Source organism: Coffea arabica, chromosome 8c, assembly GCF_036785885.1.
Source record: "Coffea arabica cultivar ET-39 chromosome 8c, Coffea Arabica ET-39 HiFi, whole genome shotgun sequence".
Classification (NCBI taxonomy): Eukaryota; Viridiplantae; Streptophyta; class Magnoliopsida; order Gentianales; family Rubiaceae; genus Coffea; species Coffea arabica.
In genome coordinates this window covers 6,888,288-6,910,701 of record NC_092325.1, presented here as the reverse complement: position 1 = coordinate 6,910,701, position 22,414 = coordinate 6,888,288, and the positions used below count along the sequence as shown (strand labels likewise).

General features: G+C 32.9%; 1 protein-coding gene across 1 annotated transcript; it reads left to right on the top strand.

Annotated features, from left to right (window-relative positions):
• Positions 1-3,988: 3,988 nt before the first annotated feature.
• Positions 3,989-5,949, top strand: LOC113706794 (organic cation/carnitine transporter 3-like). Its single transcript, XM_027228800.2, has one exon. It carries the CDS (start codon positions 4,055-4,057, stop codon positions 5,735-5,737), a length of 1,683 nt encoding a protein of 560 aa, XP_027084601.1. The 5' UTR covers positions 3,989-4,054; the 3' UTR covers positions 5,738-5,949.
• Positions 5,950-22,414: the final 16,465 nt, after the last annotated feature.

Here is a 22,414-nt window from a genome sequence, read left to right as displayed (position 1 = left end):
CTTTAAATTTTTAACAATATAAATTGTAATACTAAAACAATTAATAAAAAGTAATCAACTAATAATAATGCAAGGTCAAAAATATTCAAAGATGAATAAAAGTTCAAAATTTTCATTAGGCAAAAATTGGATGGAGGACGGGGCAACGAAATGTTGTCTAAATTTTAGGAGGGGCAAAGAAAAGATATCTAATAAAAATTATTAAAATTTCTTAGGAATTAAAAAGAAATTTCAAAACTTAGAGGGGAGACTGCCCTCCGCCTCTATTCCCTCCGCCCCCCTCGGTGCACAACATGTTTCAATGATGGACTTTTAAGTACCAACACGATTGGCACTTTCACTCAAAGGCTGGTGGCCACCACCAATGCATTAAGGCTTGGTAGGGTGGAAGGCAAGGTTTCACAATTAAATGTGGCCTTCCTTAAAAAAATCTAGGCGGATACATAGTACACCTGTCTGGTCCCGTAGTGAATTAATCCCCTCCGAATTATCCCAGAACCTCTTCAAGCCCTCCCCTTCCCATAGTGTGGAAGCTATAGTATCAAAAAGAAAAAAAAAAAAAAAAAAAAGATTGGCACTTTCACCTACTGCAGACATTAGAGATATCACCTTATTAGAACCAAGGAGACCGTGAAAGCAACTAGGATAAACAATTAAACAAATAGCCACATGCTGCCGACCACAAATAGTAATTCATTAATACATATTTAATTCAACTTTGACCCACATCAACCAAATCCCACTAATGAACATGCACTAAACATCCTAAAATTGTTTACATCCAGACCAATAATCATACACATTGCACCAAACCTAACAAATATCCATTACAAGAATCAAAAGGCTTTTTTTTTTAGAGGTATAAAAGTGAGGAAACTCACCGTTCAAAAGCTTACTATTGCTGTGGTGTCCTTTCAGATGGGTTTTAAGATGAAACCTGGATAAGGAACTCGGGGGTAGGATTCCCAGAGGCACCTTTACCTTCAATCCCCCAATAGATACTATATTGTTCCGCTAAAACCTTTTTTTTTTTTTTACATGATTTTAATGAGGGTTGGAATGTATGCTTCCTTTTTTGCCCTTCAATCTATTAGAAGAATTTTATATTATTCGTGACTCAGCCCAGAAAGGACTAAATTGGCTAGACATATATAGTTGAAGGGCCAAATTGGCTCCAACCAAAGTATAGGGACTATTGTGGCTTTTGATAAATAATTTAGGGAATATTTTGGGCTTTTGCTCTGTAATTGTTTTTGAGTGCTTGTGAGATGCTCTCTACCATACTCACATAATGCTTTACAAATTTGATCAGTCATAGTTGATTTATGAACACCCTTTAAATGGAAAGTCATGGTTTAATAATGAGACATGCAAGAAAATTTTGTACTTGTTTATTATAAAAAAATAATTTCTTATCATTTATATATATAATATTGTTAATACGATTCACCGTATGCATTTAATAAAATGGGATTGCACATTTTATTATTTAGTATTCTAACTCTTTCTGATCTCTTAATAATGGAAAAATGATATCACCATATGTACATTGAAGACATTAATAAAATTCAATTATATTTGCAAATCAAATATCTATGGATTAATTATATTCCTTATATTTTTAGCGTCCTATAATTAATAGAATAATTTATATTTTTATAAAATAAAACAAAACTTTAGTTGATTAAATGAGAGTTTCCTTGATTTGTAAGTGCCCTCAATTTATCGATTAAGTAATACCTCTTTAAATTAGTAGAATTTGTATAATCCCAAGAATATTAATTTATATATGTTTTACTGTACGTAATTCTTAACTTGTCAATTGAACGGGACCACACATAATTTGTTGAAAGATTTTAAAAAAGAAAAACTATAAGTTGATTGATAAAAAGATTTAATAAGGCATAATTGATACAAATATAATTAAGGAAAAATTAAATAAATTGATTAAAAGTTACTATGAATAAGGAAGTGAAAAAGGAAGAGAATTAATTGTTACTAAAAAAGGAGAAAAAGAATTAAAAATAAAAAAAACATAAATATTAAAGATGTTTAGTTCACATGGCGAAAAAATAGATAATCTAGTTAGTAAAACATGAATACATCTAACTCGACAACCTACCATATGGCATACTGAACATGGTTTTATTTTATATAAATGTTTTTTTACCTTTTTTTTAATATAAGCAGAAGGATTCGAACCTGAGATCTTTTGCTTATATTTCCTCCTCCCGTACCACCCAACCCGTCCCTTTTGCTTAAAATGACCTTTTTCCTTTCCCCATTTTTGATCTTTTAGGTGAATGGCATGCTTAGTCCTCCAACTTTTGTAATAAAGTAAAATTAGTCCTTAAAGTAACATTTCAGTCAAATTAGTCCTTATACTAACGTGTTCTAGCCGATTTAGTCCTTCATGTGAAGTCCGGCCAAATTGACATTTTATTAGTCCTTTCGTGCTACTGCAATCAGTTTATCAGGCTTACCAGTCTCCTTCCGTTTGGAGAACTATCATTTCTTTGTAAAAGAATCTGTGAAATTTTCAGCTTGCGTGAACTTTTTTTTTGTCTCAACAGTAATATTTTTATAATCTAATTTACCTTAATTTAAGAAGAGGAAAGCGATGAGAATAGAAATTTCATCGAAAAAAGCTACTAAAAACGGACACATATGATGATAATTTGATTTGAGTGCTTGACAGTAACCACCGTACCAAGGGCTGACTAGCTTGTGTAAACCTTGATAACTTGGAAAGTTGATTTACAGATAGATGATTGGATTGAAATTAGTTCATATGCAGTTAAATCAATTTTTTTTTATGTTGTATCTCCTTCTCTATTCCTTTACACTCGCAGTCTGGATTTTGCAAACCATCATATGACTACCATTTCATGTATGTCACCTCGACTTACCGGATCAAACTAGGAGCAGTAGAGCCTACTAATCCAGACTGGACAGCATGGACCATGGAGTAATGATCCGAAAGTTTGATGCTACAACTACCAATCATGCAAGGCTGGTCTGCTGGACAACAGCAAGAGTGATGGGTAGGATGAGACCATTTTGATATTAACTGTTGACTTTCCTCAGCATAGCCTCTTAGGATGCTGCTTCTAAAGTTTATGTCTGACTAAATATTAGAGTTTCGATAGAGATTACTTTTTTCATATTCTATGAAAAATGCAACATCTTACCTATCAGTTGCACGGAAGACTTCCTACTCTTAATGCTATGTTTCCTGGTGCTTTTCTTCTAAATTCACATTAAAAAATAAAAAAAAATTTTGCTTGAATACCTGTAAAAATAAGTAAGAAATGTTTGGTACAAATTTTTATATTTTTATTGTTTAATTATTAAATAATATATAGTTTTGCATTTTATATATTCTTATTGTTGAATTATTATATAGTATGCAATTTGTGACACAGCACACATAAGGTAAAAAATTTTTAATTAGGACTATTAGGAATTATAAGTAAACATTTAAAATTAATGATGGGTGCAAAAGGTGGAGTGGAATAAGTTTTTGGATTAAGTTTTTATGTTAACTTTCATATTATTTAGTTCAAATTTTTATATTTTTATTATTTAATTATTAAATAGTATGTAATTTTGTGCATGGATAAAAAACCAATAATAGGATGCAAAAGGTGGTATAAATTGATAATGAATTGAGATGAGTTTGTAAAAACTTGAAATAAATGGGTTGCAATAATTGGATTACTCAACTCATTTTTTGATTTATTCATTTATATTTATCTAATTAAATGAGTGTAAATGGATTGATCCATTTATATGTACTATCCATTTTAACTCGTACAAAATCCGTCCAAATCATTCATTTTGGCAATTATGTGGGTCATGTGCGTATGCGCTCGCAAATTTAATTGAATGAGTTATCAGTAATATGACCCGGATAGTGATTCATTCATCCAGAAGAATATGCTGCTGCTTATATATACAGCTGGGCTGGAGTATAAAAACTCCAGAGAGAGAGAGAGAGGAAGAAATAAAGAAAGAAAGCAAGAAAGACAGCAGAGGTACTTAGGGAAGAGATATGACCGACCCAGCTCCATTAATTTTGCGCTCATCATCCTCCTCCTCCTCAGTAGTAGCAGCAGAAGCCAGTCCGCCCAGTAGCGGTGCCAGAACCTCAACCTTGGATGACACCATCGAGCGTTGCATTGGCGACTACTTTGGATGGACACAGTTTCTCCGTGCCATCCTAATATCTTTGGCCTGGGCATTCGACGCCCAGCAAACTTTCATCACAGTCTTCACTGATGTCGACCCAACTTGGCACTGTACTCGTAATAACACTACTAATATCTGCAGCAGCAGCTCCCAAGTGTGCCTTCTCCCTGACGAAGCATGGTCATGGGATCTGCCTCCCTACACCTCCACCATTTCGGAGTGGTCCCTCCAGTGTGCTGGTTCCTTCCTCGCTGGCCTACCCGCCTCATCCTTCTTCGCCGGCTCTCTTGCCGGTGGCTTCGTTCTCGCCACGCTAGCCGACTCCTCCCTGGGAAGAAAGAAGTTGCTCGTCCTGTCTTGCCTGCTCATGTCCATCTCCGGCCTCCTCACCGCCTTAGTCTCCACCAACGTATGGATCTACACGGCCTTGAGGTTTCTGTGCGGCTTTGGCAGGGCCTCCGTGGGGACGTGCGCGCTGGTTCTGGCGACGGAGATGGTGGGCAAGAGGTGGAGGGCCCACGTTGGGATGATAGGCTTCTTGTTTTTCACGTTGGGGTTTCTGTCATTACCCCTGATGGCTTACCTGAATAGAGGGTCTTCCTGGCGAGTCCTGTACTTCTGGAGCTGCGCCCCAACCGTCTTGTACTCCATACTAGTCCATTTCTTCGCATACGAGTCTCCCAGATGGCTATACGTCCGAGGCCGCAAACAGGAATTCCTGAGTACCCTCAAACGCATCGCCACAGTACCCACACCTCAACTACTCGATATAACTAGCAGCTGCTTCTCAAATAACACCAATAGTAGTAGTGGCACCACAGGATGCGAGCTCGATATTGATGATGCAACCAGAAATGCTGCTAATTTCTGGAATTCCTCCAGCTACTATGCCTTATGGGAGAAGCCGTGGGCATTTCGAAGACTTGCGGCGGTGATGGCCATCGGTTTTGGGACCGGCATGGTGTACTACGGTATGCCCCTGGGACTTGGGAATTTGTCCTTTAATCTCTACTTGAGCGTGACGCTGAACGCACTCTCCGAGTTTCCGGCTGCTTTCATGACTTTCTTTCTCATTGCGACACTCAACAGAAAAGGTCTGGTTCTGGGACTTTCTGTAGCGAGTGGTGTTTGCAGCTGCCTAATAATCGTTGTTGAGCAGGTAATCAACAGTAACAGCTACTACTACTGGTGGAGGAATGCCCTGCAGATGGTTTTGGAGCTGGCTTCATTTTTCAGCGCCTGCACTGGTTTTAACGTCCTCATGATTTTCACTTTAGAGTTGTTCCCTACCTCCGTCAGGAACTCCGCATTGTCAATGGTGAGGCAGGCTGTGGTGTTTGGTGGGCTGTTCAGTCCGCTGCTGGTGGCTGCTGGAAGAAATGGATTCCTTTCATACGGGGTGTTCGGGGTGACCATAGCAGTGAGTGGACTGTTCGTCGGATGCCTTCCGGAGACCAGGGGTGCCGCACTCTGTGATACACTGGACGAACAAGAGCACAAGGAGACCCTGGCATTTTCTGCTAAAATTACCCATGAATGCGCCTAGTTATTCATCCGTACCAATCAGTCAGGTTCTTAACTTTCTTATTAGCAGCCAATTTAATAAATGATCACAAGGTTCAGAAATTATTTGAGTTGGTTGCATCTTGTTGCTGGACAGTACTGTCTAGTTACCACAAGCATTGTATTTTTATTTTTTTTTTAGAGAACCACAAGTATTATATTCGATTGAATCAGCCAGCTTAATTGTGATCATTATCTAAACAGACGTATTAATACCATGATGCAAGAGCGTACATTCGTCCTAATAATACAGGACAAGAACAAAACCATCAATTTCATTTCTGTAGTGCTTAGCAATTAGAGAACCTCTTAAGTGTAATGTAGAGGGCAATGCATGGATTAGCAACTTGTTAGTCATAATAGTCGAGAAAGTCAACAGATGCAACCCTTGATTGCTCGCCAGCCAATCTCTGATGAACAAAATGCATCGACCTTGACCAAAATCATGTGTTTGTTGGGGCTGTTTCCTTGAATTGGTAGCTGACGGATTTGTCTAGACCGATAAATGGATCCAAGGTGGTTATGTTGGTAACAAATGGAAGATAGACCGTAGTCAAATCAAAGTTCGCTTCACGGTGGGCAATCATTCACTTCCACTAGGAATTTTTTTCCATCCCTGAAATGAATTATTGTGGCAATTAAAAATGGCAAAAAAAAAAGGGGGAAACTTCGATGGATGCAAAGTTTGCCGGAACTTCAGCTGACAACACAGCCTAGCTTCATGTATGTACAAAGTAGAAGTAACGTCTAAGGATTAGATATGTACATCAGACATGTCAGTTTGTGTTTGCAATTAATTCCTGTGTAGACAAATAAATAGGCACATGAGGAATGTCAGTTTGTGTGTGTGATCAATTCCTGTGTAGAGAAATATAATGCTAGAGAATCAACGTTTCTTTTTTTCTTTTTTTTTTTTTCTGGATAAGAAGTCAGAATCAACTTTGTTAACCCAATTACAATTATTGCATGGAGCAAATTACTCGGCTAATCGACTGACTTTTTGAACGGTCAAAATTTGGCCATTCAACTATTAATAATAGGATTAATTATATTTACCTCCCCTGAGATTTGACCATATTACCAATCAATTTCAGTAATTTGTCCAAATAACGGTCTCACCCTTTGAATGATCAAACATTTAACAAAAATCCCCTTAATACCGAAAATGCCTTTATTGAGGCCATGTTGCATTAAAAAAGAACATATTTTTATTTTATTAACCCCGAAACAATAAAAAAAATAGAAAAAAATTTTTGCTTATTATTTTATAAAAATCATATCTTTACTTCCATAAATAGTTTTGAATCAATAATTATTTTAAATCTTAAAAATGAATATTAAAAATTAGATAAATTGAAAGAAAAATAAAAAAGAAGAAATTATTTTAATTCCTAAAGTATGGTTCAAATTGAGGAAAACATGTCTTGTGCTCTTCGCAACATGCCTTGAACCACAAATTCGAACCATACTTGAGGATTTAAAATAATTGCTTCTTTTTATTTTTCTTTCAATTTACCTAATTTTTAATATTCATTTTTAAGATTTAAAATAATTATTGATTCAAAACTATTTATGAAAGCAAAGATATGATTTTTATAAAATAATAAGCAAAAATTTTTTTCTATTTTTTTAGATTACTTGAAGGTTAATAAATAAAAATATGTTCTTTTTTTTTAATGCAATGTGGCCTCAAAAAGGGCATTTTCGGCATTAAGGGGGTTTTTGTTAAATGTTTGATCATTCAAAGGGTGAGACCGTTATTTAGACAAATTACAAGGATTGATTGGTAATATGGTCAAACCTCAGGGGAGATAAATGTAATTAACCCTTAATAATATGTTTTTACTCATTAAACTATCAAAAGTATAAATTTTGAGTTATTCCGTCTGATTCCATCATTCACGTTGCTAGATTTAAGGATTTGCATGATTCGCGAGACGTATTATTAATAGTTAAATATGATTTAAGAATTAGCACGATTCACAATACATATTATTAATAGTTAGATATAATAGAATTAACGGTGAAATTAGATGGAATGCTCCAAAATGTTAACTTTTGATAGTTTAATGGATATAAATGTATTATTAATAGTTGAGTGGCCAAAAATCGATTATTAAAAAAGTTTAGTAGTAATGGGTGTCAAACCACCAACAATAAAATTACCTACTCCCCAAAAGTTAATGAGTATAGTGATGAGTAGGGTCGTCTCCTCAGGAAACTAATAGATTTATTACTCACAGAGAAATGCAATGGATATTGGGGGGAGGAAAGTTGCTGAATTTCTTTGAAATTATAATAAAATAAAAAATGCAATATAATAAATTAACTATCAAAATCTAGCCAAGGAAATAACCTTGGCAACGATTCACTCAATTGATCACTAATACCAAAAATAACTTATATGTTCACAAATAAATTGGTTATAACAATTCAACAACTGTCGAATCACTAATCTTTCCTTAATTTCTCGGTAGTCAAGAGACGCTCATTAACTACTTCCCTTGTAAAGTGTAGATAATCCTAGAGACACTCATAAGATTTTATCTATTCACAACTTTAAATATTAGAGAGACCCAATTCTGATTAACAAACACACATGCGGGTTCATTTAAATTAGATTAATTAATCCCACAACACAAATTAGACTACTTGTGAGATAATAAAATTGTGTTATTTGCCACTAATATTAATCTATCAAGTATTGCGAACTTGATATTTTAATTGGCAATAAATTATTCAAACAATTGAATAGTTGGTCAAATTATTCAACCAAACCTAAATGATAGTAACTAGTAAAATACAGAAAATAATTAAATACTCATGAACATATAAAATAAAGCATAGAAAAAATTAAAAAAATCTCACAATTAATCATGAAACCGTGCCTTGATTACTCTTTAACTAGACATAAATTTAACTCTGCTCGATGAAGAAAACACAACAACAAATCTCCATGAAATTCTTGCTACACGTCGTGTTTTGTAAAGCTGGAAAACTCTAAAGAAACCCTTGCTAAGAGTCTGTTTGATAACATAAAAAGTGCTGAATCTGAACTTTTTCAGACATTCAAATGTTTTGAGTGTTTGATAAATGACAATCCATTTGCTGAACTTGTTAAGTAGTGCTGAACTTGTATGTATTTTTTTCAGCACAAGAATCGTAACTGAATACTTAATTCTGATAATAATCAATAGACTTACTTCACTTATCTTATCTTATCTACCAAATCTACCCTTGTTTATTAATTATGTTCAAAATTCTTATATAATTAAACAATCTAATATTCTCTATCTAATGATTTTCTATTTCTCTTTTCTCTCTTTTGAATGACTTTCACTTCTTTTCTACACTCCTCATATAATATAATTCATCTTTTATATTAATTTGATTTAAAAATAAATATTGTCATTTTCATACATAATTTTTAACTAATTAAATCTTAGGTTCTATTTCTTTTTTGGGTGAAAAGATAAAAAGGCAAAATTGTCAAATTTAACTTATTAAGCATTCAGTTATAAATATTTATCAAACGGTATAAATAGGTTTAGCATTAAAATTTAGACATTCATATATTTCTTTTCAGTACTTAAAATTTAACAAATTAATTGTTTCAGTATTCAAATTTCAGAATTCAAACTTCAGAATTCAGATTCAGTTTTATCAAACGGAACCTAAGTGTTATTTGAAAGTACGAAAGGAAAATTCACAACTACTAGTCACGTCTGTCGCCGCTCTCCTCAATCAAGTAACGAAAGAGATTATAAAGAAACGTCCCTACGTCTTTTCGTCCCGATTGATTGATCACATCTTGTCTTCCTTTTTTTTTTAAACAACCGTAGATTGACTTTTCCTTTAATTCGTATCCTAATCAACTTTGAAACTAACTCATCCCAAAATAAAATACTAATTAAATAAGTTCCTTATTCTAATAAAAATTCCTAACGAAACATCCAAAAGATAATTGAGTTTGTTTGGATAGATGTTTATTTGAATAATTTATTTGAGATAATTACTGTAACACTTTTTATGATGTGATGCATATAAGATCAAAAAGAGATTTAAAAAATAAAAAAATGATTAAAATTTGTGAAATAAATTATTTTATTTCAAATCTTTTTAATCCAAACACACCCAATTCCAAATTTCAGAGATATTTTTCGGGTTCCATTTCCAATCTTCAACTTCTCAATCTCTGGCATAGGCACGCTTTGGAGTAAATGGTCTTCCGAAAATTTTAACTTCAGCCATTTTCTACTCCAAAGTCCTATAACAACACAAAACACCAAATATAAGTAAAATCTATCAATTAGTATAATATTTGGCCAAAATTAAGATAACATATTACTAAATAACATGCACAATTATCTCGCTATCAATAGCTATCCGATAATTTGCTCTAATTGCATATCCATCACTTTTTATCTTGTGCGAGTCTTTTAAAGATTTCCTTTTGGCGCATGTGATCTGAAGTCATGGTAGTAAAAATTCCAAGCAACTACAGCTCCCCTTCTTTTCTTCCTTTATTTTTGTTGGCTACAGATCCTGCAACACAGCATTACAAACTTTTGTTTAGTGACTCGATTGATTGAAATTTGCTCTTTACCTTTTTCATAATCAATGGTTTACTTATACGCAAACTTATTAATGATTAAATTTGTACACATGGGCAATAATGCACGTTGTATTAGTAAGAATTGAAGTTGAAATTCAAATTGGGATTAGGTTGCATGCATCATTCTTTTTTATATAGAAATGATCATTTTATATAATAAATCTACACTAATAGTAGAAATATATCAAACAAGCATAACATAGATACATACAAATCTGAAGTCAATAGATACAGCAGATCTAAGAAATCAATACAAATAAAAATAACATTGATACTCTTACATATCTTCCATCCGGATGAAACATTATAACCCAATACATCTAGAGTAAATCTTTCATAAATTGACAGTGTATACACTATCATCGTTGGATTTATGATATATGTGCAAAAGTTGAATTTCAAACTCAAATTTTGTATAGTTGTCAAATTTTGTATAGTGTAGGAAAGATTAATCCATACATCAATGCATATTTTCTGACAATCAGATCTCATTAAAATAGGTTCAAATCCAAAGATAAATTTAGATTTGATAATAATAGAGAAATTGCAGATTTAAGAAATTGAATCCCATATCTACAAAATCTCAAATTTCTTTAAAAAAGACAAAATTTAAAAAAAACTCTCACAAGGAAAAATCCATGAGAAAATAAAACTCTCACTTGAATAATTTAGAAAAGAAGAAACTCTCACTAGAAGATCCTAAAAGAGAAAAATTTCTCACTACAAAACTCTAAGAGAGAATTTATTCAAATAAAGGAAATGAAAAATTAGAGGCTCGCTCCCACGGGGAAAGACCATATTTGGTCTCTTTCCCATGGGAGAGATGAGGGAGATTTTGATTGGAAGGGTTCTAGACAGCAGGAGGAGAGAAGATTTTTGAGAGAAGGATAGTAGTAAATTAGGTTGCATGCATCCGTATGCACTAGTATATAGGGGTGGCAATTCCTGACACGACCCGAAAACACGACACGAACCTAACACGAAATTAATGGGTTTGGGTTGAGGTTTTGGGAGTTCGGGTCAGAATCGGGTCGAACCCGATGAACCCGAAAAGAAAACAGGTCAATTTCGGGTCAACCCGTGGTGACCTGATATGACCCGATGTGACCCGTTTACGAATTAAAACTAATTTAATAAACATAAAAATTATTTTATCTAACTAAACTAAATCATTCTTTTTTTTCAAAGGCATTAATTACTTAATCCTAAATGAATTTATTTAACTTGTGTGAAGTTAAAATTATTATATTTGGACAAATAATATATTATGTTATTTTTTACTTTTATGTTGTTTTAATTTAAATTATATTTGGTTTGGAATAAAACACTTTTATGGTGTTTAATTTATTTTAGATTTGGTTTGAAATTATTTATTTAAATTTTTATTACTTGATGATGTAATTAATTTTGTGAAAAAATTGATTTTATTAGAAATTACAGTGATAAATTAATAAATTAAAATTAAGTTTCGGGTCATTTCGGGTCGACCCGCCAACCCGCCAACCCGAAATTTTCGGGTTCATGTCAGGTACCCTGACCCGTTTCGGGTTGGCGGGTCGGGTTCGGGTCAGCAGATTCTTTGTTATACTTAAACCTCAACCCGACCCGTCAACCCGAACCCGACCCGTTTGCCACCCCTACTAGTATATACCTGAGTAACATAAAGATAATTAGTGTCAATAAAAAATGGAGAGAATTGCAGTTTTTGTTTCTAATGTTTGACCTGTGTGCTAAATTGGTTCCTAATGTTTCATCTAAAGCAAATTGGGTCCCTAAAGTTTTTTATTTTAAGCACATTTAGGACAACTAATGGAAATTCAAGAATTATTAATAGTCAACATCAAATTGCCGCTAGTCAACAATTTTGAATTTGCACTATTGGTCTCCCATATTTTGATTTTGAATCATTATATTTCCTAAATTTTAAATAGTAATATTAAGAGTTTTAGGATGAAATGAAATGCAAATTAGAATGGAATTGTATTAAATGTGTAATAAGAATTCTAATTAAATTTATTTTTCTTTTCTTTTATTTTTTACTTAATTTATTCATGCCACTAATATCGCATATACTTGTTCTCTTTTGCATAGTTATTCTCAAATTTGGTATAATATATGTATATTATTGTTTTACATTTGTAATAATTAGTTGACAATAAGTTCTATCATTTTCTTATTTTTGGTGATAATTAATTTCATCCTTGTTAATATATATGAAAGATGAACTATTTGTACATAAAGTTATTCTTTTTTGGAAAATTTCTAATAGGTACCTAGTAGGCACTTATTAAGATATCTAAATTGCACATAATCTACCATGTGAATGCACATACTAATAATTATTATTCTATTTTGCATTTACAAACTTTCCTTGTTTAACTTTATCTTTTCAAAATATTAACACTTGAACTACATCTTTACAAGTGTCAGTGGACACTAATTAGACAAATGATTGTTTTTGTCTTTGCATTTCAATATGTCACCAATTGAGTATGAAATGAATTCATTTTAAAAAGTTATTTGAATAATTAAATGATTATCAGGGTACACTGATATTAAAATAAATATTTTAAAACTATAGTAATTGAACATTTGATTTTAACTAATAAGAAAGTCAATGAAAAAGAAAACAATAGTTTTTTCCAAAAATTCCTAAAAGCACTTCACATTGGTATTTACCTTTACTAGTTTTTATAGTCATAACGGCTAGCTACAAGAATTTGAAGTAAAAAATGCACAACATATACAAGAATTTATGTAGTAGTAACTCTAATAAACTTGAGACTAACCATACAAAAGAAAACAAGTATATGAGATATTAGTGGTATGAATAGTGCAGCTAATTTAGTGATAAGTAGGGGGACAAATTTAGTGATAAATTAGCCACATTTAAATTGTTTTACAGTATAAAATTTGTAGTTCTTTATACTTCCAATGTTATTTAAGAAGTAAAAGTTGAATTTTTGTTATTACAAATGACCTTTGCAAGTAAATTAATTGAATGAATAAATGGAGTATTTTCGAGGCACAAAGAAAAAAAAAGTACAAAGATCACACCTATAATACTATGCTACATATGATTAAAAGAATAAATTAATTCTTTACCAACAAATTAATAATACAGAGTACTATAACAATGAATCAGAGATAAGTTTAAAGTAAAGGAACAGGTGGAGGGAGGGCAAGAAACTTTAGCAAAACTTTTAAAGGGACAAAATCAGAAGTTAAAGTCAAAATGTATAATATGTTATAGGTAACAAATGTAATTTCTCCAAAGCAAGGGGGCCGACCGGCACTGCTGGTCACCCTCTTCCTCCACCACTCTATATGTTTACACAAATATTGCTTGACATCACAATTCACGCCGGTGGAAAGATATGATAAATAATAAGATTTATACAAATCAAATATTGTAAAACATAAATGTGTTATAGAGGATCTGGAACTCTCAAGAATCCATGATATGACAGAAAACGATTTGAAAGAAAAAATGCATCCAATCTTTTCAAATCACAAAAAGAAAAATTCCCACTCAACTTCAGCAATAGAATTAATCCTTGCTTGATCACGATAAAAATGTGAATGATGCACTTCTTTTCTGGATTAGAAAAGGTCAAGAACTCACTAACATGAGAATTTAGGCAAGAAACCAGTGCAAAAAACCGGGTTAGGGTAATTTTCATTGAATTTTTTTCATTGGTTTCTCTATTTAAATATATTTAAATTATTATTACTTTATAAAATCATCTAATAGTGTCATTATTTTTCTTTTAACGTCTAGATCAACATACCAATGCATGATTTTTTTTTAAATAATGTTTTGGCATTTAGTTTACACAACATATTTGAATGGTGAAAAATGAGCGAGAATTGCAATAAAATTTATAGTGATTGATAAAATGACAATATCTAGTCAATTTCATATGAATTTTTATGTATAATTTACAGAAGTGGTGAAATATATAATGAACTGTATTGATTTTTGAAAATAATTTTAAAATTAATTTTATTAATGGAGAGAAATTCTCTTCATTCCCAAAAACCATCCCAATATTGAAATACCACAAAGTCCGATCAGATAGCTCCCCTTTTACAGTGACAAAGAGTGATGGGATTCTTGGCCACTATAATTTTCAGTCGGATTACTGCCCACAATATAAAACGTCACTAATAATTTTTAACTTATCAAAAATAAATTGTAAATTTTACCCAAATTGGGTTTGTTTGGATTGTAAGTTATTTGGGATATTTTTACTGTAGCACTTTTTGTGATGTGATGTATGTGAGATAAAAAGGTAATTGGGAAGATAAAAAGGTGCGTTGGAAATTGTAATGATGATGTAAGCAGATATAATTTGACAAATAATGCTCAATCCAAACAAAATTATCGATGTATAGGAACATACTATTCAAAATGAACCAAACGAGCAGGTGGGTTGAGATTTATACCATAAGCGTACGAACCGTACAATTGAACCATAATCGTCCGAACCACAAGCCAAACAAGTTATTGTACTCGAAGCACATTGAAAATAAAACCTCTGGCACTCCAATTCTTCATTTGCTTTTAAAAAGAGGATACAGTGTTGTAGATTTTTTTAGACTAATTACCCAGAATATTGATAAAAAAAAAAAAAAATCGGACATATACTGATTTGACAAGAAGCATGTGTAAAAACTATTGCTGCCGGCCGCGGGATTTTTTTTTTTTTAAAGGCTGCCAGGCCCTACCAGCCCGGCAGTTAGTCAATTTTTTTTTTTAAAAACATTTTCACTAAGACAAAAAAACATTTTCAGGGGAGCCAGCCGAATGTCTGCCTGCCGATGGAATTGAAGTGGGCACCCCACGTGCGTGAAAGAACGAGGCGTAAGCGATGGAAGATGGGACGGCTGGAGAGCATCCAAGTAATTTGAGCCACTGCCTTTAGTTTCCTCTCCCATCTAGCCTTATTGCAGCTTTGCTTTCTTTGTTTGCTCTGAACAATTTCCTTTTTAGTTATTTATTGTTTTTGGAGATTAATTTCCATTTAGCAAGAAGCATAAAAAGCAAAGCAAGACGGATTGCTCCGAAGGATGGAACGCGAGCTACCTGCTTCCCAAGTTCTAAATCTTCATTTTTTTTCACCTTAAAATATTGAGAATTTTGAAAAAAAAAACTATGTATTTTTAGTTATTTGTCCCCCTCCAAATATTTTTAAAAATATATTACATTAATTTGACAGTTTATATGCATAAATACATATGTATTTCGCACTTTCGGATTAAAATTTTTGGTTCTGACCAGATTTTTGTGGCCAAAATTGTGGCTAATTACTCAGAATATTGGCCAAAAAAAAAAATTTAACATGTGTTTCTGTAACATTACTATTGACATGTAATCATGTTTTCTACCCTTCTTTTTTTTTCACCTTAAATGTTTGTCCCTAGTTCTTGAATCCCAGTTTGGAAGCCTCTTATTTTTATTAAGGGATGGAAGCCTCCCACCAGTCACCTTCCTCCTTTCCCTTTCTCTGGCTTCCTACTTTCTTGCGAATAGGATGTACACCTACTGAAAATAACTACGCAATTCTGCCACCTGTTTCAGTCGTTCCAAAAGCACAAGCTCTATGTGCACAAAATCCGTGTTCAAAACCATAACTAAATAGATTACTTGGACAAGGCTTCGTGCTTTTAACTTGCGGAGTTGGAGTAATAATAGTCAACCCCGCACATACCATGCCATAATATTACTAGTATATAATAACCTTCCTTAAACAAGATCAATGTCTGAATTCAATCCATTTACCAAAAATCACTTTTACTTCCATATCATATCATTCCTTTTTCTTGGGTTTTTCCAAAACTTGAATGGAGGCAGTTTTTTTTTTTTTTTTAACCTTTTCAGTTGCTGCCGGGCTGACACTGTCCAGCAGCCCGGCAGCACTGACACATCTTAAAAAAAAAAAAATTATATATATATATATATTCAATGGCTGCCGGGCTTTTTTTTTTTTTTTTTTTAATTTAGATTTTGCTGCCGGGCTAACTAAGTCCGGCAGCAATAGTTTTGCACACACCCATTGTCAGCCCAATACATGTTCGATTTTTTTTTTTTTTGGTAATATTTTGAGTAATTAGCCATTTTTCTAGGAATGTCAATACCATCTGTCAAAAAAGTATTAGACACCACTAGAAAAATACCTTAGGCTTTTGTGACTTGTAACATTTTGTATAATCTATTTAAACCTAGTTGAGGGGGGGAGCCAACCGAGAATCTCGTCGGAGAAAACTACTTAAAGTGACAGTCACAATTAAATGATAATTATATGGTGGGAGGTAAAAATTGGAACCCTTAGCCTCTCACTGCTAGTTTTAATGGTGATCAACAGCCCAAATAGCATGTTACGTGGAAGCAATAAAAATGAAGCACAGCGATGTAGTTGTACTGACTTTTTGTGACCAGCACAGTAATGGAAAAAATATCTTTAGATTCTATACATGACCCCAATTATGCAAAAAAGTTATAAAAAAAAAAAGCTTAATGTAACTACGAATTTTGCTCTGACCAGTTTCAACTCATCACAGGATTGAGATTGCGGCGGTTCTCAAGGTCCTTTTTTGATTTTTGCTTTTTTGCTTTTCTTTTGTGATATTTTTCCTTCTTGTAGTTGCCCATTAAAATAAGAATTTTGATACTTCTTTCCTCTAATATCTACTTTTTTTCATGATTCTTTTAATGATCAAATTCTTTTAGGGAGAAAATACAACGTAGAACCTTCTTGTCATTCTAAGTCTCTTCATTCTTTTCTCTGTCCATGTTACTTATTGAAGTTTTAGATCTACATGTATTTGTAGATTGACATATAGTTTTCCATAGGTAACTGTAATTAGCACTTGCAAATCATTTTTCAACTCATGGTTTTGAAGTAGATACCTGGTGGCTAATCAAGCTTGCCAAAGAAATGAAGTTGTCGCATTGACATAAACATGCAAGTTTGTTGTCCCGTCGTCATATGCTTGAAGCTACAAGTTACAAAGTTGATTTTATATATAATGTTTCTTACATCCTCTACTGTTTCCAAGTAGTTTTTGTGTTTTACTGTAAGCACAAATTTGACTTTTTGGGTATTCCTCGCTGCATATTTAAATTTTAGACTGATTGTTTGCATCAAAAGTGATAGGATGAACTTCACAGAACTTGGCTTGGCAAGAGTTTTGAGACCATGAAGCCGGATTGAGGTTTGTCTTCCCTCATGCTTTTATCTCGTTCTTGGTCAATTATACCTCTGTATGCGATACTATCCATATGACACTTAATTTTTTTTAAAGGATTAATCATGTATACACGGTCAGTGTATACACAATTACCATTAGATATATAATACATGTGCAAAATTTTGTGTCTTCTATCAAACTAGGATGGTGTATTCACTGACAGTGTATCTAAGATTTATTCTTTTTAAAAGTAATCTAAAGTGAGAGGTTAATTAATATCATTTGACATAGGTTTTGTGAGGTGAGAGAATAAGTTAAGAAGCAAGAAACCAGTAGATGTAGATGAAGAACAGTGGACTACTTTCCAAGTTAAAATGAGAATACAATCCACATGTACTTTGATTCACATAAAAACTCCGTGTTTGGATTGCAATTTTCTGGAGTTTTTGTAAAAAATGTACTGTAACGATTTAAAACATGTAAAATAAAAAGATGATTGAAAAATTTGTTCACGAAAACGTAGAGATTTTTTGGTGGAAAATCCCTTCCCAAACAATTAACGTTGAAGACATGAAAAAAGGGGATGTTGAGCTGCATGGATTTGATACGTTTTCAAATTGCAGATCATGGGGAATTGACTTTCATAAGATCGTTTATAGCTTGCATTTTTCATTCTATGACGAGTAGATTTAATTGATCAATTAATGCTACCGCATTGATCTTTCTTTAAGTGCACGATCTACTGCTTTGTGGCTAAGTGCCCCTACCACGTCTTTTTAGGTTGGGCTTGCTCTTGCTTCTTTTAATATGCATATTAAATTGTGATGGTGTGACTTGTCATTTTCGCCACTGCAGTTCGAAGGAATGTTTTGTGATTGGCACCGAGAAAAGTGAGTAACAATTTTTTTTTTTATTGATATGCTTTTATTATTTCTTCTGTGGGATATTCATCATTGCTAATTCTCTATAAGTTTCAAGCAATATATGTTTAACAAATCAAAATCTAAATAAAATAACTCAAGAATATAGGAAACAAAGGCTTAACGCGCAAAACACAAGATGTATAAAATTCACGGCCATTTAACTAATATCTTTGTCAGCAAAGTTTATAAAGGGAAAGGAAGAAAGAGGACATGAGAGTCAGTTTGCAAAACACATGGCCATGTGACTAATGTCTTTGCTAGCGAAGTTAGGCATTAGTGACGTAAATGTGTATATCCACCAGAACCACCAATACACTAAAATTTGGTGGAGGCAAGGGTGAAGGAAGAGGACGTGAGAGTCAGTTTGCAAAAACGCATGGCCATGTGACTAATGTCTTTGCTAGCAAAGTTAGGCATTAGTGACATAAATGTGTATAACCACCTGTCTTTGAGCTGGTGGCCATCATCAATGTATTAAAGTTTGGTGGAAAGTAAGGGTCACCAATTTGACACATTAAAGTGCCTTTGGTTAAAAAATTTAGGCTAGTGCACGCTTTGCTGGGTACATAGTGCCCTCGTCTGATTCAATGGTGATTCAGTTCTTTTCGGATTACGCTTGGATCTCTTCAGTTCCTCCCCCTCCCCATTAGCATAGGATAATCTATTGTGTCGATAAAAAAAAATGACATAAATGTATATATTCACTCATTCACATAATCACATCAGACCACCAAATTTGCGTTTTCCTTATTTCTTATGCACAAATAATCCTTTTTCCTTATTAATCGATCACCCAACTGACTCAAACTATTATCTCGTGAGACCGATGATGATTCTCTCCTAATTCGATGTAAGGTAACTCTATGAATCAGATTCTTAGAAGAGTATTGAAAAGATTTATGTTCCAATGACCAATGCGAATTAGCAAGTACAATTTTAGATTTCCTCAGTTGATTAGAAGAAGGCAAGGAAAACATGATTCCAGTTCTTTCCTACTTGTTTGTAGGTAAGGGACGTATTTGTACTTTCCAGTCCAGCATGTCTCGTGATTCACGTACTATGAAACCAAAAGGTACGCCAGTAGCTTGCGTTTGTCAAGATTTGTCAAAATTTGGGATCACAGGTGATAAATCCCTTTAGCAACTTGCGGCCTATTTCCGTTTGTTGGGAAAAAAAAAAAAAAAAACTTGCGTTTGTCAAGATTTGGGATCACAGGCATTTTAGCTAAAGGGAATTAGGATTCATAGAGGGATGACTTCAGCAACCTCCCTTGAGGTTTCTGACAATTTCACTTGGCTCCTTTTAGATTTAAGAAATTATATTTACCTCCCTTGATATAATAAAATATCTATAATACCCTCCACTTAGTTAACAATTTTAAATTTAAGACAATAAATTTACAAAACCTAAAAAAAAAAATCTATTTTTCCGTCTCTTGTCTATTTTCTAGTTAATAAAACCCCTTTTTATTATCTTCAGTTTTGTAGATATTAGTAAATTGAAATTACAAAATCTACAAAGGGAGTAGATTATGTGTCCAACTAGAAGGAAATGAAGAGATTCACAGTGATAGAGAACTAAATAATGAAATTAATGATTAAAATAGGAAGAAGAACTAAAGATGTGGAATTTGTTATATTTTGTTTGTTGTTAAGAAAATTTTTTATAATATATCAATAATTACATAATGATTTCTTTCATTGGATTAGAAATTTTTTATTATGATTTTATTCTGGAGATAGAATTCATTGTCTACTTTTGAGATATTAATATTTTTAATGCTATGGGAAAGTTGTAATTTTGGTTCTAGGTCAAATGAGTTTATATTGAAAAGGTATTTGAGCATTGATATTTAATTTGGACGTATAAAATTGGTTGTCAATAGGGTTTTGTGTGTGTGTGTGTTTTTTTTATCGTGGTAAGTATTGATACTAAATATGCAATTTGAAATTTTTGGGATGGCTACTTGATTTTAGAACTTATACTTGGATAGTTGTATTGATTTATGCAAAGTATGAAAGAAAATGATTGAGTATACTATTATTTTCTTTTTAAGTTTTGTACAAATGGATAATTTAGGATTTTTGAAAGAAAATATAAGTTCTTGGACCTATATTGTTACTAAACAATAAAAGTAGAGGAAGTATATGTATTTTTTAAAGCCTAAGGAGAGCTCTTTGTAATTGTGAGAAACCTCAGGAGAGGTTTGTGAAATTATCCCATTCATTAAACATCCAAAGGGAAATGACAAAATTTGTCCACTAATGTGGCTATTTTTTATCGAGTCAAAAGCTGTCACAAAGTATCTTTACAGCACAGCCTAGTAATCCAGTCTCTAAAAATAGAGCTTAGGCACTCGTTGTAGTTTTGAAGAAGACAGAGATGGGAAATTATTGGTTGGAAAAGCTTTCTTTTAAATGGAAATGAGTGATCATTTTAGTCCGTCAACCATTTTACTTACGCCATTGTTTTATTCGAATTTAGTTGTTCAACTTAAATTCTCTACCCAATTAGTCCTGGTTGTGCCACCAATTGAAACTTTTCCAGCAAAAATGTCACCACCCAATCAAGGGCAAGATTGAAGGAAAACCAAAAAGTGAAATTATTCCCAAAACGAGAAAGTGTTGTCATGTGTTTGGATAGCAAATTATTTCAGATAATTTTGTGAAGAAAATACAGTAGCACTTTTTAAATGTGATGTATGTGAAATAAAAAAATAATTAAAAAATATATTGATACCACAAATAAGTCAATGTGTGTAAATAATGTATAAAAAATATGTAATCCAAACAAACTTGACTCCTTCCTCTCTTCTTCTCCAGTTGATTGCGGTATCTGGTCAACATTGGAGTAGCCGGAATTCTCCTTCTCGTTCACACTGAACCACGTACGCAAATTAACACGCACAAATCCACTTGAAAACCTAGAGCCATCAATTTTGTTTGGGGAAAAATTCACTTTTCGTCCCTAAATTTAGAATTAGAGGCATAATTTGTTCCCAAACACCGTTTTTAATACATGAATTAATTATTTTAAATTATATTTACTTTTAAAAATAATAAAATATTCAATTTGAACGAAGTTAGCCGACAAGGGACAAGATTTGCAGGCTTTTTTATTTTTGCAGCATCTAACTTTATAAAAAAAAAATTACTTCTTCCTGCCGTGTATAGTTTTGCAAAATCTACTTGGCAGACCTATAATTATCCGATTTTTCTTTTTTTCATCTATAATCTAAGAAATTAACCCAAATAATTTTGGTATATATCGTGAATGTTTCCGTTATTGACTCGTACACTGTCTCTTCTGTTCAAGGTTCCAAGTTCCAACAAGCTTTTCACCTGTCAAAAGCCTTTTTTTTCTTTTCTCGATACGATAAAATTTTTATAATTTAAACTAATCTATTCCAGGAGAAGAGGATGGAGACTCGATATAAGTATAAATTTTATCGAAACTAGTCAATAAAAACTGTCGTATATTGTGATTGATAAAGTTCAAATTCTTGATCTCTCCGCCACCAAATCTACGAAGATTTGGGATGACCAGTAGGCCTTGGCGTCAAAAGCCTTTTCAGAACTCGTGAACTAAGATCCCTGTAAGTTTTGTCAGCATGTTATCGATATCGAGTCAGCATGTTATCAATATCGGGTCCCTTGTCTGAGAATTCTGTACCAAACATAGGATTCCGCATGAATTTTATAGCCAGTCAGCAGTCATTTCACTTGCCAACAGGGCCCTTTGTCTGAGAATTCTGTACCAAACATAGGATTCCGTTTGACTCATTTCTTACTTTCGTAAGAAAATGTGCGAAGTAGTCGTTTGACTCATTTCACTGGCCAACAGCCTCTTGGCTGCTGTGGGTACATTTAAGTCTTAGGATATATTTGATAATATAAAAAAATATTGAATTTGAATTTTTTTATACATT